The 17792-nt window shown below is 46.1% G+C and overlaps 1 protein-coding gene across 3 annotated transcripts in view; it reads left to right on the top strand.

Moving 5' to 3' along the window:
- The window catches only part of PTPRJ (protein tyrosine phosphatase receptor type J), a 176949-nt gene extending 166554 nt beyond the window's left edge, over nt 1–10395 (top strand). For all 3 annotated transcript variants that reach the window (XM_047775711.1, XM_047775710.1, XM_047775709.1), the window contains 3 exons: nt 2651–2811; nt 4552–4687; nt 8260–10395. In XM_047775711.1, the coding sequence (XP_047631667.1) occupies nt 2651–2811; nt 4552–4687; nt 8260–8418 (456 nt within the window). In that variant the 3' untranslated portion in view covers nt 8419–10395. The remainder of the gene's footprint in view (nt 1–2650; nt 2812–4551; nt 4688–8259) is intronic.
- Nucleotides 10396–17792: the final 7397 nt, after the last annotated feature.

Raw genomic sequence — 17792 nt, 5'->3', positions numbered from 1 at the left:
GAATTATCCTTGAAGATTTCCTAAGTCATTTCATATTACACTGATGTACTCTATTACCTCTTTACTCATTGCTGTGTCTTAAAGGCTCTGGTTTTGACTAATATTTATTTCAATTCCTTCTCTGGAGATGCTGTCAGAGCAGTTAATTGTGCACTGAATGGGCCACGTAAATGATCCAACTCACAATCACTGAGAAATCCTGAAAATGTCATGCTTATTTCTATAGCTTTCACCCAGCAGACTGGCTTATCCTTGGTTGCTTTCACTGTGTGGGGTTTGCTCTTGTTCAGGGAAATCATGAGTGGAATTGTCTACCTCCTTAAAAAAAATTGTTTTTAGATTAACTAAACTCTAGACTCTATTCTAATTTCTCCTTTTCCCACTAAAACCCTTTCCTGTTCAGGATCCAATCCAGGATACCACACGGCATTTAGTAAAATAGTATTAGTATTATTTTTGTCTTTTTAGGGCTTTGGTGTATGGAGGTGTCCAGGCTAGGGGTCTAATCGGAGCTGTAGCCGCCAGCCTTCACCAGAGCCACGGCAACACGGGATCCAAGCTGAGTCTGTGACCTACACCACAGCTCATGGCAACGCCGGATCCTTAACGCAGTGAGAGAGGCCAGGGATTGAACCTATGTCCTGATGAATACTAGTCAGATTCATTTCTGCTGAGCCACGATGGGAACTCCTAAAATATTATTTTTAATTACATAAAATATATACAAATATATTTTCCCTTTAAAAAGTGGGGCCATAACTGATAGAGCTGAATATTTCGTTTGCCTGCCACCCCCAACCCGACCTTCTTTGCTCCTTTTCAGAGAGAATACTGAAAGTCTGAGCTCTCCCTGACTCTCTTCTTGTCTCTCGTGGCTGGTTTCTATCTTTGGATGAATACTTTTTAGGGCCGCACCCTTAGCATATGGAGGTTCCCAGGCTAGGGGTCGAATTGGAGCTGCAGCTGCCAGCCTACACCACAGCCATGGCAATGCTGGATCCAAACTGCATCTGTGACCTACACTGCAGCTCGTAGCAATGCTGGATCCTTAATCCACTGAGTGGCGGCAGGGATTGAACACTCGTCCTTATGGATACTAGTCAGAGTTGTTACTGCTGAGCCACACTGGGAACTGGATGAGTGCTTTTGGTTAAATCTGTGATTATTACATTTGTACACGATGAGACTTCATAGTACCTCTTCCCTGACTGCCCTTCTGCCTTACTGTTTTCCACTTTTTTTGGGGCCATTCCCTTGGCCTTCAGAAGTTCCCAGGCCAGGGATTGAACCCATGCCACAGCAGTAACTAGACCCACAGAGGTGACAACACTAGGTTCTTAACTCACTGAGCCACAAGGGAACTCCATCCACATTTTGAATAATGTGAATGCACTGCTTTTGTGATATCTCTACATTTTTTAAAAATAAGTACACTTCAAGAGTGCCTCAGCAGGTTAAGAACCCAACTAATAGCTGTGAGGATGCAGGTTTGATCCCTGGTCTCCCTCAGTGGGTTAAAGGATCTGACGTTGCCATGAGCTGTGGTATAGGTCACAGATGTGGTTTGGATCTGGCATTGCTGTGGCTGTAGTGTAGGCTGGCAGCTGCAGCTCTGATTCGACCCCTAGCCTGGGAATTTGCATATGCTGCAGGTATATCCCTAAAATAAAAAGAAAAAAAAACTTCAAAGGGTAGCTGTCATAAAGGAGATGGAAATGCCTGCAGCCCGGGTGATGTGAGGTCACTTCCCAGGTGTAGGGGTAATGAGTACAGGTGAATCAGGGACGGCACGGCCCACTGTGGGTGGAGTTCTGCTAATTAAAGGTATGCGCTTTGGTCCATGGTAGGAAACCAGTCTGCATAACTAGCTCTGTTATAGTGAGGTCTGCATTCTCCTTTCTATTGTCTATCTGAAGTCGAAATAGATTTTTTGTGGGGGGAAGGGAGCCCTTTGTCAAACCCTTACAATTCTAAATGTTTATTTGGTGCTTACTAGTTGCTTAGTTATTAAATTCTTTGAAAGATATGTGAATTATGAGGCAGTTCTTGCCCCAAAGGCCTTGATTATCTTAGTTGCATTTATGTAAATTCATTTTTGGTCAGTGACATTCCCAGGCAAGCTCAGGGATGGGGCTTATGAAGCTCTAAGGAGGTATAGGTATAAGAATATGGGTGCATGATTGCAGGAGGCTGTGGGGGAAAGGGAAGATTCTAAACTCAAAATCAAAGGACAAGGGACTTTTGCCTCTGAGCTGAGTGTTAGAGAAGTTGGAAATTTTGCCCCCCCCCTTTTGTGGGCACCTCGCGGCATGTGGAAGTTCCTGGGCCAAGGATCAAACCTGTGCCACTGCTGTGACCTGAGCCACAGCAGTGACAATGCCTGATCCTTAACCTGCTGAGCCACCAGGGAGCTCTCTCCGTCTTCTTTAAAGGGGGATAACAAATCCTCCTGCTTGGCATATGATGAGGATTTGATGAGCACATCAAAATCCAGGCAAGCACCCTGAGCTGTTGTCCTAATGTACAGTTCTATTCGGTGGTCATCACCACTCTGCTGGGCTGCCCTTCATCTGTCCTGTGCACTGCAGCCTTCAGGTACTGCTGGATCCTGTTGCCTTTCTCTCTCAATCTCTCTTTTCTTGGCCTTTAGATTCAGACAAGCGAGAGTCACCCACTGCGTCAGTTCCATTTCACCTCCTGGCCTGACCACGGGGTTCCCGACACCACTGACCTGCTCATCAATTTCCGGTACCTTGTTCGTGACTACATGAAACAGAGTCCTCCAGAGTCACCGATTCTGGTGCACTGCAGGTATGCATTATGGTGCTTCATGTCTGACAGATTTCAAACATAATTATAAATACGGGCACTTTTGGGGGAAAAAAAAAAAAGCCTAAGAGGGAATGCTGTAGGTATTACAAATTCAAGGAAGATTTGGCTAAGGGACCATGGATTTATTCCCTGAGTTTTGTTGCTTTAGAACAGGGGTTTACAAACTATATACCCTGTGGGCCAGATCTGGTTGGCTGCCTGTATTTTTAGAAAACTTAATCTATTTAAATTGACTTCTTATTTATAGTATTTTCTTATAAAATATTTCAACTTTACAGAAATATAGAAACTAACAACAATTTAGTAAAGCACAAACATGAGGCTGTATATTCTTCTTTTCGTTAATAATACATTAAAATATAAAGTCTCTGAGTTCCTGTGTGACCCAGTGGAAACAAATCCGACTAGGAACCACGAGGTTGTGGGTTCGATCCCTGGCCTTGCTCAGTGGGTTAAGGATCTGGTGTTGCCGTGAGCTGTGGTGTGGGTCACAGATGCGGCTCAGATCCTTCGTTGCTATGGCTGTAGTGTAGGCCAGCAGCTGTAGCTCTGATTAGACCCCTAGCCTGGGAACCTCCCATATGCCACGGGAGCGGCCCTAAAAAGAAAAAAGAAAAAAAATAAACAAATAAAATATAAAGTCTCTACTTACTAATCTCCTATCCCATTCTCCTTCCTACATAGTTGAAGTTGACCTGTATCATTCCTTTGCATGCTTTTTGTATTTTACTACATATGTATGATGTATGTATCTATGGCTTTATATGTCTTTTTACTACATAGGTATTTTGCTGCATATGTACGTATCTATGGCTTTAAATGGCTTTAAACTTTCACCAGATTTGATAATGTATACATCATTCTGCAGCCTGTTTTCTTTAGCATTTTTGTTTGCTGTTTAACGGTATTGAAATGCAAACTCTATTTGTTTATTTAAAAATGTTTTTTCAGTGTGCCATTGTGACTCCGTGGGTTAAGGATCTGGCACTGTCACTGCTGTGGCTTGGGTTGCAGCTATGGCACAGGTTCAGTCCCTGGCCCAGGAACTTCTGTATGCCATGGGTGTGGATCCCCCTCCCCCCATTTTCTTTCAACATACAAAAGCTATACATACACGAATGCCTGCAACTTGATGAGCTTGGAGATGCGCATACCCCTGTAAACCACCACCACAGTCTACTTGGGTGCCTGCTTTTATAAATAAAGTTTTATTGGAACATAGCCATGCCCATTTGTTTACATATTGTCTATTGTTACTTTCATGCTGCAATGGCAGAAAGAGTCCATTTTGGTCTGCAAAGCTAAAGATATTTACTACCTGGCCCTTAACAGAAAAAGTTTGCCACTCCCTCCTCCAGAACAATAAGACATTAGCTTTGAAAAGAAAAGGATTAATTTCGGACAGAAGAAGGGAATAACTATGAAACTTGCCGTCCTCAATACGGTTGACAGTTTGAATGGGACTGAGATTCAAGAAGCCATAGTGAGGTGTTGTATTTGTGGCATTTGACTTGAAGGTAACTTTCGGACTTGGGCCCCAATTCTAAGCTAGTACAGTCTGCCTTGCTGAGGTTTCCATCGAGCCAATGGTTAGGGGTCCTGGACTTGACCCTTGATGCCTGATGGTGGAGGAGAACACGCTATGTGGACAAACGGGGAAATGGGAGTTTTGCAGGAGAAGTGACTCATGCTAACGTGCTCGCGTCCCCTTTCTTTCAGTGCTGGGGTGGGAAGGACAGGCACTTTCATTGCCATCGACCGTCTTATCTACCAGATAGAGAACGAGAACACTGTGGACGTGTACGGGATTGTGTACGACCTCCGAATGCACAGGCCTTTAATGGTGCAAACAGAGGTGAGTTCAGCATCTGTGTTTGACACTTCGCCCTTCCCGGCCATGTGTAAAAGCTTGCATCGTGTCGCACACTTGTGTTAAAATATCCCACGCTTTCAGATCTCTCTGGCTCTTGGCTCTGAGGTAACACTGGATTTCTTTTGAGACCGTAAAGCCGTGTGGGGTTGGACTTCCCCGCGATACTGGATTCAGGGAACGTAGCAGTACTGATAACACAGTGGAGCCACAAACCCAGATAGTATCAGGACCCTTCACCTTGCTGCCACTGACTCTCCAAATAATTGAAGCAAGTCCCTGATCTTTGGCTTCTGGGTTTTAAACTCACAAAACTGGTCTTTTCATTCCTCATTTCTAGGAAGGTCTGACTGTCCTTAAAATAAGTTAATGAGGAGTTCTCATTGTGGCTCAGTGGATACTGACTGGTGTCCATGAGGATGCAAGTTCAATCCCTGGCCTTGCTGAGTGAGTTAAGGATCCAGCATTGTTGCAAGCCGTGGTGTAGGTCACACATGCAGCTTGAATCTGGCACTGCTGTGGCTGTGGTATAGGACTCATCTGCAGCTCAGATTCAACCCATAGCCTGGGAACTGCAGGTGTGGCCCTAAAAAAACCAAAATGAAATGGCCTTATCAAATATGAATGATCTGAAATAGCATAACGCCACTTTAAGCATTAATACTTCGGTAAATCCTCACTCCACCCTGTGGGTGTTAGAGAGGGTTAGTTATCATAGTTATGGGGGGATGGTGCCCAGTTGGGAACATGCACGCTTAACATCTACAGTGTTATCTGTATGAAACTCTTGGGTTTGGCTTTCCCTGAAATGTTCCTGATTTAACCAATATGTTCAAGGCATGGTCTCAGTAAGTGTTATCAGGAAATAGCCTTTCTCAAAGCTGGAGGTTGAGAATGTGCCTCGACCAGGCTGAGAGCAGAATATTCATCTTGTATTAGGCTGGTACTGTCTCCCAGTTTGGAACTCTGTGAATATGTGCTGTGTTTCTGTGTCCAGCAGAGAATATTCTAGAGACCTGGGTATACCGTGTGCCTTGGGGTGAGCTATGTGACTGGGGTGGGAAGAGTGGAAATCATCTCCTGTGTTGGTTGGAAGACAGCTCTTTTTTTCTGTTATAAATAGAGTTGAAGTTCTCAATCTTTTATCAGGTTTTGAGAAGCACAGAAATCTTATACCTGCATACAAATTTTCTTGTCCTCCCCCCCATTTTTTTAATTGACCATACCTATAGCATGCGGAAGTTCCAGGGCCAGGGATTGAACCTGTGCCACAGTAGTGACGATGCTGGATCCTTAACCCACTGAGCCACCAGGGAACTCCTTGTCCCTTTAAAAAAAATATTTTGAAAATAATATAAATTTAGGAGTTCCTGTTGTGGCTCAGCGGTAACAAACCTGACTAGTATCCATGAGGACTTGGGCTCGATCCCCATCCTCCCTCACTGGGTTAAGGATCCAGCGTTGCCATGAGCCGTGGTGTAAGTTGCAGTCTCGACTTGGATCTGGTGTTGCTGTGGCTGTGGCATAGGCTGGTAGCTACAGTTCCAATTCGACCCCTAGCCCAGGAACTTTCATATGGCGTGTGGGCAGCCCTGGAAAGACCAAAAAAAAAAAAAAAAAACCAAAAAAAACCCAAAAAACAGAAAATAGGAGTTTTTACTATTGTTGTAATTAAAAATAATTATGGAATATGTGCACACTCCTCAAATAAAAAAAGAAAATAGTATAAATTTGTTCATACCAAAAAACCTAATAGGACAGGTTTATATAGAAGATGTTTTTTACTCTCGTTTTTTCTTCCCCAATTCCATTCCCTGGAGATAGCTAATATTTACAATTTGTGTGTGACTTTACAGACTTTTTAAAATACATCTGTAGAAGAACATGTATATACATACACACACTCACAAATGGAGCATATTTTAAAAATTGATCTTATTTTATATATAGTGCTGCCCTGTGGCTTTTCTCTTAGAGCATTATGAATATTGTTCAGCACACACCTCTTCTTCCTCTTTTTTTTTTTTGTTTGCTTTTTAGTGCCGCTTTTTTTTTTTTTTAGACCCAGGCTAGGGGTCTATTCAGAGCTATAGCTTCTGGCCTATGTCATAGCCACGCCAGATCTGAGCCACGTTTGCGGCCTACACCACAGCTCATGGAAACACCGGATCCTTAACCCAGATCCTAGTCAGATTTGCTTCCGCTGCACCACAATGGGAACCTCTTCTTCCTCTTTCGAAACATTTAAAAACTTTTTTTTTTTTTTTTGGTCTTTTTGCCATTTCTTGGGCCGCTCCTGCAGCATATGGAGGTTCCCAGGCTAGGGGTGTAATCGGAGCTGTAGCCACCAGCCTATGCCAGAGCCACAGCAATGCGGGATCCGTCTGCAACCTACACCACAGCTCACAGCAACACCGGATCCTTAACCCGCTGAGCGAGGCCATGGATCGAACCTGCAACCTCATGGTTCTTAGATTCGTTAACCACTGCGCCACAATGGGAACTCCCATTTAAAAACAATTTTTGTTTTTATGGCTATGCCTGTGGCATGTGCAAGTTCCCAGGCCAGGGTTTGACTCCAAGTTACAGCTGCCACATAGGGTCTGTTTCCCATTATTTAGGGAAAAAAGAGGAGGTTTGTGGGCAAGCAAGTAGGAGAACTCTGGGCTAAGCAAAAACAGACATCTTTCTTGCAAGACTTCTTAAGAACCTTCCATGCGGCTTATGACTCTTTGAGAGGGAGGGGGATATAAAACCCTTACTTTCCCTAGATTTTTGTTTTACCTCCTATCTGTTTGTCTCTCTTTTTATTTTATTATTATGATTATCGTTTTTTATGGCCACACCCAAGGTATATGGAAGTTTTTAGGCCAGGGATTGAATCCAAGCTGCGGCTGTGGCACTGCTGGATCCTTTAACCCACTGTGCCTGGCCGGGAATCAAACCCCTGTTGGCAGTTGGCAGTTGGCAGTCGGGTTCTTCATCCACTGTGCCACAGTGGGAACGCCTCTTCTTCCTCTTTTCAGTGGCTGCTTACAGGTTCTGATGAGCTTGCTGGGTAGGCGAGAACTTTCAGATCTACCCCAATCATTATCCCAGTCTCCGCATCTCCCTGAAACATAGGGAACCCCAGCTCAACCCCCATCATCCCCTTTGAACTCACCCCTTCTGTTGATCAGGACAGTTTCCTCCTTATTCGACACATCCTCCCCAGCCAAGGAACTCCTGTTGGCCTTTTTAGTGTTTGAAGGTACATGTGCATTATTTCCTTCACATTCGTTCTTTGCCTTTCCCCAAGATTCTAGTGCTTCTTGGGGAGGCGAAGAGTGGGGAGTGTGCGCCTCTGGTTGAGAATCATCCAGGATGAGAACCTTGTTGTCTGTGGTTTCAGATTTCACCAGTTATGTTATTACGCCTCAACACACAGGAACTTGAGGTGTTCACCGTGGGCTGGGCGGGGTTGGAAGGGGGTGCTCTGTTTGAAAAAAAAAACAGATGACCTTGGATGCTAACCTCTGGGGACTGTGTTCATTTTGCTGTCTCTCTTTTTCTTGCAGGACCAGTATGTGTTCCTCAACCAGTGTGTTTTGGATATTATCAGATCCCAGAAGGACTCTAAAGTAGATCTCATCTACCAGAACACAACTGCAATGACAATCTACGAAAACCTTGCACCAGTGACTGCATTTGGAAAGACAAACGGTTACATTGCCTGATTCCAAAGGAAAATCTTTCTGGAGCTAACCGGACCGTCACACCCACAGCAAAGGAAAATGCCCCGATGTTGACATGTTTTTATATGTCTAATATCCTAATTCTTTGTTCTGTTTTGTTAGAACTAATTCGAAGGTGTGACGCTGCACATGTAAACCATGACAGATGAGAAGCTGGGGCTCTAGGGGCTGTGGATGGGTGGTGAGCCAGTCGACTACATTCCTGATGACCAATGAGATGAGTTCACTTTTTTTTTTTCTTTTTTCGTGAGAATTACGGAACACCAGAAAAAGTGAGCTATGATTTTTTTTTTTCTTTTCCAAGACATTCTTTTTAAAAAAGACTATTTTATATGACTCACATGCTAAAGCCAGGATTGTGTTGGGTTGAATATATTTTAAGTATCAGAGGTCTATTTTTACCTACTGTATCTTGGAATCTAGCTGATGGAAAAGACATAATTGTGGATGCTTATCATGTGGGGTGGGGGTGGGGGTACATGGTGCCTCTTCCGCCTGGGTTTTCTATTTGAACATGTGCCTTTTCTGAATTATGCTTCCACAGGCAAAACTCAGTAGATATTTCTATTTTTGTATTGAATCTCATAATTGGAATATGTGGAATATTTAAACAGTAGTTTAGTATCAGAGGTTGAGCCTTCGCGGTCACATTCCTGCTCATATCGGATTAGAGGAAGTCTCCCCCACCCCCACGTCTCCCATTTCCTGTTTACTGCTCTATTCTTTCCTCCCTTTTCCCCTCCTGTTTTCCCCCAGAGACACGTCTGATGGCCACACTTTCTGCCCATTGGTTAAGCGAGAGTGAAAACTAAACATCACCCTGCGAATTTCGGGGTGGGGGCGGGGCAAAGCGGAGAAACCCTCCAGCGACACAGTTATCTCCTATTGTCCCTGTTTTATCCTTTTTTTTTTTTTCTTTTTTTCTCATTTCTGTATTTGGTAAGAAGGATTATTTAAAGGTGCAATATGTGACTTAGTGATTCACAATGCTCTAGGTTTTTAGTAACGTTTTACTCAGGTTGGCATTTTGTGTGTCTGTGTGTCCGTGTATGTGTGTTTGTGTGTATGTGTTTAAAAGCGTGGCAATCTGTGAACGCTTCTGTGTGAAAACAGTGTCAGATAACCCCCCTCCTTCCTTCAAGTCTACTGGCTTTAGTCTGTATCTGCAGTGACACATATCCGTACCTACTGTGTGTATGTATATATATATATATATATATATATACACTAAACTCTTAAGACAGTCGTTCCTTTGAATTGAGGTGTACAAAGTTCGAATTTGTATCAAAGATGTAATTATTATTTTTAAAACCTCTTTTCACTCTATTGCTGCTGTAATTACTTTTTTTAAAAAAATGCAGATTAATTTTTGTTTTTGTTTTTTTTTGTGGCTTCAGGTGTGTATCTACCAAGAATTGCAGAATCTATGTGGATTTATTTTATGGGTACATAATCTGTAAACGTCTCAAGGCATTAACATGAAAGGATTGGTTTCTTTTTAATTTTATATTGTGGCTCAGGTTATATTTTGAAGATGTGTGGAGTTTCTCCTCTAATAGGCAATGAAGTATACAAGGTCTGATGAAGGAATTACCACGTCCCTGGGGTCCTGTGGCCCCGTTGCCCACGGTGATCAATCCTGCTGCGAACGTAGGACAGGGCGTCCTATGGAAGACGGGAGCGGGGGCTTCTCCGAGTGCCCTGGTCACGGTGGACCTGTTGGAGCCGGTGACCCTGCCATGCTCCTCAGCTCACCAGCACTTTGATTACGGACTAGTCAGTGAGTGGGTATTTTAGGGTTAGGAAGGGTGAATCACCGCGTCCGGAAAGCGCTTGATTTTCGATTCACAGGTCAAGTGCTGTCCGTCTTTTGCCTCCCTTTCCTTTCGAGGTACTTCAAGAAATAAAGAAGTGGTGACGGCGTTGCGTTTTGGGAGAACCTTACTTCCCAAATGGAAATTGCACTTTTGGCTGACTCCTTTGCTCCCTTTGGTCACAAGCAGTTCGTTCTGTCGCAAGCCCTTCCAGGGGTGGGCCGGCCAGGCTGGTTGGCTCCGCAGGTCTGCATCGCGGATGCCCCGCGGGCCCCGGGGTGTTGGGTGCAGCTGGGTGTGGGCGGATGGCTTCCGGGCCTGCACAAGTGGCCTGCCCCTGGCACGCAAACCTTGCAGAGCTCTGTGACTTCTTCAGAGGTCCCTGTTCAGGCGGCAGTTCTGTGCGCCACACCCCTTCCCACTCCAGTTCCTCAGGAAACCATGGTGATGGGGGCCGGGCGTCAAATCCCACGTGGACGTACGCCCCGCCCACAGCACTGCCGCTGCCAGAGAAGTGCAGGACTTGACTCAAAAAATTCCCTTAAAAGAGTAAAGTTACATCAACATGTTAGAAAAATGCAAAAAAAAAAAAACACCCCAGAAATCGTCCTCCCTTATGCCTAGTGTGGGCCTAGGAAAGGAGCAGCGGCCCTGCCAGCCCTGCTAGCCCTGCTCAGACGTCAGTCCCAATCCTGGGAGGAAGGCTTGTCTCGAGAGGTCTGGATTCCAAATGAGCAGGTCACACGAAGGTCATCGTGCTTCTTTGCATCCTGGACAGGCCTGGGGACGCCCGAAGTTGGGGGGGGGTGTGAGGGTATTTATAGGACAGCAATTGAAAAGGGAAGCTTAATGTGTAAACATAAAGTACACACGGGCTGGGGAGGGGGGTTGGTCCCAGAAAAAGAAGCTGGTTTTGAGCTCCGGCCTGGAACCTTCCCAGGAACAAGGAAGTGAAATTTAGAGTCCAGTGGAATGGTGGGCTTGGTGTCATCACCCCTGCTTAGTATCTTACAAGGGGCATAGGGGACAGCCAGCCAGGGTGGGATGGGTTGGTTTGGGGGACTGGGACCATTGATATCTTCTCCCAAGTTCAAGGACGTTTTGCCTGCAAAGGTAAATCTAGCGATGATTGACAGCCGTAGGCAATCACCAGTGGGTCTGTTCCCTGTGGCCATGTGATGACCTCCAGCCAGATTTTGGCATGATTGACTCTGCTGGGTTTGGGTACCATCAAGTAAGAGGCTCCTGGGAGCGTTGGGACCAGCTCTGCAGCTGATTCATGTTTGCTTTTCATCCGGGATGAAAACGCCTGGTTTTCTTTGGAAATGCTTGATTGCACTTGCTGAGCTAAACAAGTCTTGGTGACTGATGCTGATTTGCCGCCAAAGCCCAAGTTCTGAGTTTTCAGACAATGTGTCAGCAGTCAGTATTCAACATACTATAGCTCTTTTCCCTTGGGGGCACCCTATGAAGAGGATGTGTTGATGTGGACTCTAAAACTGTAATTTTCTTGTAACTATTTTGGAATGATGCATATTTCTAATGTTTGTTATACCTGTACAGAGTTATTGCTGTTGGTTGCTTCTTTGTTTGTTTGTTTTTTAAGGGAAAAAAAAAATGGCCTGAAAAATTTTTTTAAAAGACTTAACAAATACCAAATATAAAAAATGTCAACACATTGTGCCTGTTTGTCTTTCTCTCTTCTTACTTGACATCCACATCATTTCATTTACTGAGCAGTTTACTAACCTGCATCCAGCTGGGGCATCCTTAACAAACACCCGAGTCCCCTGGGATTTGCTACATTATTTAGGTTTGCTAGAGCTGCTGTTAACAAAGAACAATAGACCGGGGGAGTTAAACAATATGAAATTTATCATCTCATAGTTCTGGAGGCTAGAATTCCAAGATCAAGGTGTTGCAGGTTGGTTTCCTCTGAGGCCCAGGTCTGTGGCTTGTCAGTGACCATCTTCCCCCTGAATCTTTGCACGGTCTTTCTTCTGGGTCCTGATCTCCTCTTCGTAGAAGGATGCCAGTCATAATGGATTACAGCCCACTCCAGTGACCTCATTTTACCTTAATTACCTCTTGAAAGACTATCTCCAAAGACAGTCGCATTCTGAGACACTGGGGGTTAGGACTTTAACACATGCACTTGGGGGGAACATAATTCACACAGAACATGCATGGAGGGAGGGTGATGAAGTGGAGACCTGGAGAGTTGAGTGTGTTCTCAGGGGGCTGGCATATGTGCCTTAGACAAGCTTCCAGGATTTTTAATTAAAATTTTTTTTGGAGTTCCCGTCGTGGCTCAGTGGTTAATGAATCTGACGAAGAACCATGAGGTTGCGTGTTTGATCCCTGGCCTCGCTCAGTGGGTTAAGGATCTGGCGTTGCCGTGAGCTGTGGTGTAGGTTGCAGACACGTCTCAGATCCTGCGTTGCTGTGGCTCTGGTGTAGGCCAGTGGCTACAGCTCCGCTTCGACCCCTAGCCTGGGAACCTCCATATGCCACAGGAAGCGGCCCTAGAAAAGGCAAAAAGACCAAAAAAAAATTTTTTTTGTAAGGCTGCACCTGCAGCATATGGAGGTTCCCAGAGGGGTCCAATCAGAGCTGCAGCTGCCGACCTACACCGCAGCCACAGCAACTCGGGATCTGAGCCACATCTGTGACTTATGCCACAGCTTGTGGCAGTGCCAGAAGCCTTAACCCACTGAGCGAGGCCACATCCTCACGGATACTAGTCGGCTTCTTAACCGGCTGGGCCACAATTGGGAACTCTGCCTCCAGGATTTTTAGAGGGTTTTGGTTGATAGACTTGGAGAATCTCAGAAGCGCTGGGATACTATGGTAGTTTGGGTAGTTTTTCGTTCACCTCACTCCCTTACGTATTGATACACACGCTAAGCAGACTGAGATGATTTTAATTTTTTTATTTTTTGTCTTTTTGCCTTTTCTAGGGCCGCTCCCACGGCATATGGAGGTTCCCAGGCTAGGGGTCCAATTGGAGCTGCAGCTGCCAGCTTACGCCACAGCCACAGCAACGCGGGATCCGAGCCGCATCTGCGAACTACACCACAGCTCACGGCAACACTGGAACCTTAACCCACTGAACGAGGCCAGGGATTGAACCTTCAACCTCATGGTTTCTAGTCGGATTCATTAACCACTTGTGCCACACGTGAACTCCCAGACTGAGCTGATTTTTAAGACCTCTCTTGTTCCTCTCATGTGAGACAAAGCAGTCAGTCCATTTGTACTGAGTGCCTACTATGTGCCAGCCACGATGCCTCAGCAGTTGAGGGTTTGCCCGTGAACAAAACGGGATGGAGTTCCCTGGTGGCTCATTGGATGAAACATCCCATGTTGTCACTGCTGTGGCTTGAGTCACAGCTGTGGAGCTGGTTCAGTCCCTGGCCTCGGAACTTCTGCATGCATCAGGCACTGCCAAAACAAACTCAAAAAGCAAAAAACCCTCGGAAATCTCTGTCCTTCTGGAGCTTACGTGCTGGTAAGAGGAGATAAACAACGTATGTATATAAAGTTTTTAGTTTGTTAGGTGGTGAAAATATGGAGAAAAATAGCATTTCATACCCAGAGGCACCAACTTGTCATCTTCACATGACAGGCAGTGCAGCTCCCTGGAGTCAAGGAGGAAGTGGGGCAGGGTGCTCTCCACTCAACCCCTGCTTTATTTCCTGTTTGGACCTCGCAGTGCCCACTCTTCGGGCCCATCAGGGAGGCAGAGGGGGATGCAGCACAAGTCCTGCCCAGAAAAGTGGGCAGTCCAGAGGGAGGGGCCAGGGCACGTGTGATACCCACGCAAAACGAACTCTGCAAAATGAAAAAGCCCACTAAACAAAGTTCCCGGGGGCGGTTTAAAGGAATAAGTGACAAGGATCCCAGGAGCATAAGAGTGGGTGGCTTGTGCTGAGGCTTAAGCGCGAGTTTAGCGAGAGGATATAAGGGGGGAGGCAGGGGGCGAACGGCCCACTCAGAGGATGGTGAGAGCATTGGGATGTGAGCGTGCAGGGAGCGGGGAGGGGACGTGAGGTGGCCGCCAAGGACCCTGGCCGGGAAGAACCCTGGGACTGGATAGTAAGCCTGGTTGACTGTTGCGGTCTCACCTTCAAAATGCTGTACCTTCACCACAGCCACAGCAACAAAGCATCCAAGCCGCGTCTGCAAACTACACCACGTTTAGGCAGGCAGCTGTATCTCGGATTCAACCCCTAGCCTGGGAACTTCCATATGCAGCTGGTGCGGCCCTAATAAAAAAAGCACAGATCTGGAGCACATGACAGTGTTAATTACTCTGGACATGATGCGTTCCCTCATTGAAGATAGAAAATATTTAACTTAATGAATTTTATTGTATTTATAGTTGTACAGAGGATAGAAAATGTTTTATTTATTTATTTATTTTTGCCTTTTTCAGGGGCCACTCCTGAAGCATGTGGAGATTCCCCGGCTAGGGTCTAATTGGAGCTGTAGCCACCAGAGCCACAGCAACGCGGGATCCGAGCTGTGTCTGCGACCTACACCAGCTCACGGCAACGCCGGATCCTTAACCCACTGAGCAAGGTCAGGGATCGAACCCGCAACCTCATGGTTCCTAGTTGGCTTCATTAATGCTGGATCCTTAACCCACCGAGCCACGACGGGAACTCCAGAAAATGTTTTATTTTAAAAAGGATGCAGCCTAGAAAGATTCAGAAAAAGGATAGCTATATCTACATTTATCTCTCTACTTACCTGTGTATCATCTATCCATATAACTGATTCACTTTGCTTACACCTGAAACTAACACAACACTGTAAATCCACTATATTCCAATAAAGTTGGAATATAAAGTTCCAATAAAGGTGCTTCTGGATGTAGGGTGGTGTGCACGACCGTTTGGGTCCAAGAGTTGGGGGGCCTTGTTACGGCAGCTGCCCAGCAGCCCTGCGCTGCAGCGTATCAGCTCTGGCGACAGCCCCTGTGGCTGCAGTGGACCCACTCTTTTACTGGGCGAGAAACCAAGCGAGCACTCGGGGAGTTGGAGAACTCAGGTTTATTACCCCAGCGGGCTCCGAGAAGATCCTCTCCGGAGTCTGAGCCCCAAAGAGGCACTTGACAAGGCTTTTATGCTCTAGTTCTTCTGGGTCCATGCTTGACTGGTGGGACTCAAGCGAGGTCAGGCAACGTCGTAGATGCGGAAACAAGTTTACAGAAGCAGATGTGTGGGGGAGGGGTGGTGGGGACACTGGGCTGGACTTGGCTTCGTCATCATGGCCGGGGGCTCTCCTTTCTATCTTTTTATTGGGACATTCTCCTACAGCCTGAGCGCTGGTTCTCCCCTCCCCTTGTGATTTTCTCTGGAAATCACAGAACGTTTGTACTTATAAGCAGTAGGTGGCGCAGAGCTGCAGTTTGCCCAGAGCGTCTGGCCTGCAGCACCTGTGGCTTGTTGAATGCATGGCCCGCGGGCCTGAGTGGAGCCCGGGCACAGGTGGATGTCTTCTTGCTAAAGCCGAGGAAGTTTAGAGGCAGTTCCCTAAGAGGGCATCTTCTCACAAGTGTTTTGAATCCATCTAAGTGTTTTGAATTGTCATCTGACCATTACACTTTCAATTGGAGGGTTTCCAGGGCTTGCTGTCCCTGGAGGGTGAATTCAGGAAGCAGAAGGTAGGAGTTCCCATTGTAGCTCAGTGGTAACGAACCCGGCTAGTCTCCATGAGGATGTGGGCTCGATCCCTGGCCTTGCTCAGTGGGTTAAGGATCCGGTGTTGCTGTGAGCTGTGGTATAGGTCACAGACACAGCTCAGATTCCGAGTTGCACTGGCTGTGGCCGGCAGCTGCTGCTCTGATTTGACCCCTAGCTCAGGAACTTCACGTGCTGCAGATGTAGTCCTAAAAAAAAAAAAAAAAAAAGAAGAGGGCAAGTAAATTTTCTGCGCATGGGAGTATCGTTATCATTGGTTGTCATTTTGATGCTGGTGCTAACTGAGACACTTAGCATATTCAATCAACATCCAGTAAACGTAGCTATGTATCAACTTAAATTTGTGTTGATCATGTGCTACGGGCTGGCAGAGGGCCCTCGACATGTGCTTTTGTGAAAAACAACAGGCATGATCTCTGCCCTTGTGGAATCGAAAGGCCTGCGGGAGAGACTGGAAGAAGGAGCCAGACCTGTCTCTGATGTTACCCTGCAGCTGGGGTGACAGGCCGGCCCTAGAGGGAGTGGGCAGGGAGGTGGCATGTGCCCAGCCCCTGAGGCAGGAAAGAACTCTGCACTTCTGAAGAGCAGGGAGAAGACTTGGTCTTTGGGGCATGGCTGGTGAGGAAGCTAAGGGCCCAGCATGAAGCTGGAGATGCCATTGAGACAGAATATGAGCTCAGGTAGTCAGTGGAGGAACACGGGTTCTGATACCCACTTTCGATACGGATATTGATTAACCTTTGTGGCTTAAGGGCTCCAGGGAGAAACACCTCCACAGGCCTTGTGTTATTATAGGAAATGCACATTCCCCACAGGCTTTGTTTACTGCAGGAAATGCAAATCTCTAGCCCACTCCTCAACTGATAAAAAGGAATGAGAGGCATGGTGACTTAATCTAAGGAAAGAAAAGGACAAAGAAACCATAAAACTTACAGGGGACATTTCCACCCCTAAGAGCCTATTGGACAAGGACTGATATAGGGAATTGAGCAAGGCCAATGGGAAAAAAACCCACATCTTTCTGCACCCCACGTTGGTACCCCCCATCTTTGAGAAATAAAAACCCCTATAGGACAATAAAGAAGGGGGCTCTTCTCCCCACTCCCAGCAGCCCTGGGAGCTTCTTGCTTTTCTTTAATAGAGACTTGGCTTGCTTGCTTCCTGTGTGTTCGTGGAGTTCATTCTTCAATTGCTGTGAACAAGAATCCGGATTCCGGTATCATTTTTCCGGTATCGCCATCAGGGGTCGGTGGCCGGCCAAGTGGGCCTTCGTGAGCTGTGGTCAGGAGATGGGAAGTTAGTCTAGCAGCGGTGGGAGGGGCAGACTGGAAGCTGGGAAGCCTGTTAGGGGCTCTGGTTTGGGAAACAGATGATAGCTTTTGTTTTTTTAGAGTATAGTTGATTACAGTGTTGTGCCAATTCCTGCTGTACAGTATAGTGAGCCAATCATGCATATATACACATTCTTTTTCTCATATGACCGTCTACCATGTTCTATCCCAAGAAATCAGATATAGTTCCCTGGATGGATGATGATAGCTTTTGAAGGAAGGGGTGGTGAATTTAGAGAGATGGGTGCATTTCTTTTCTTTTCTTTTGGGGTGTGGGGGGGAGTCTTCCATGCTGCTAGTGTAAGTTCCCAGGCCAGGGATGGAACCATAGCAGTGACAGTGCTGGAAACTTAACTGCTAGGCCACCAGGAAACTCCAAGTAACAGGAATGGAGTAGACACAGGTAGTTGTAGAAGTCCCGTTACAGGGAAACTTGGCCGACATTGGGAGATCTCTGTAAGTAAGTAAATTGCTCAAAAAAGCCATCAGAACCAGGCAGGTTT

This window comes from Phacochoerus africanus, chromosome 4 (genome assembly GCF_016906955.1).
Source record: "Phacochoerus africanus isolate WHEZ1 chromosome 4, ROS_Pafr_v1, whole genome shotgun sequence".
Taxonomy (NCBI): Eukaryota; Metazoa; Chordata; class Mammalia; order Artiodactyla; family Suidae; genus Phacochoerus; species Phacochoerus africanus.
This window is presented reverse-complemented; position numbering and strand designations above follow the sequence as displayed.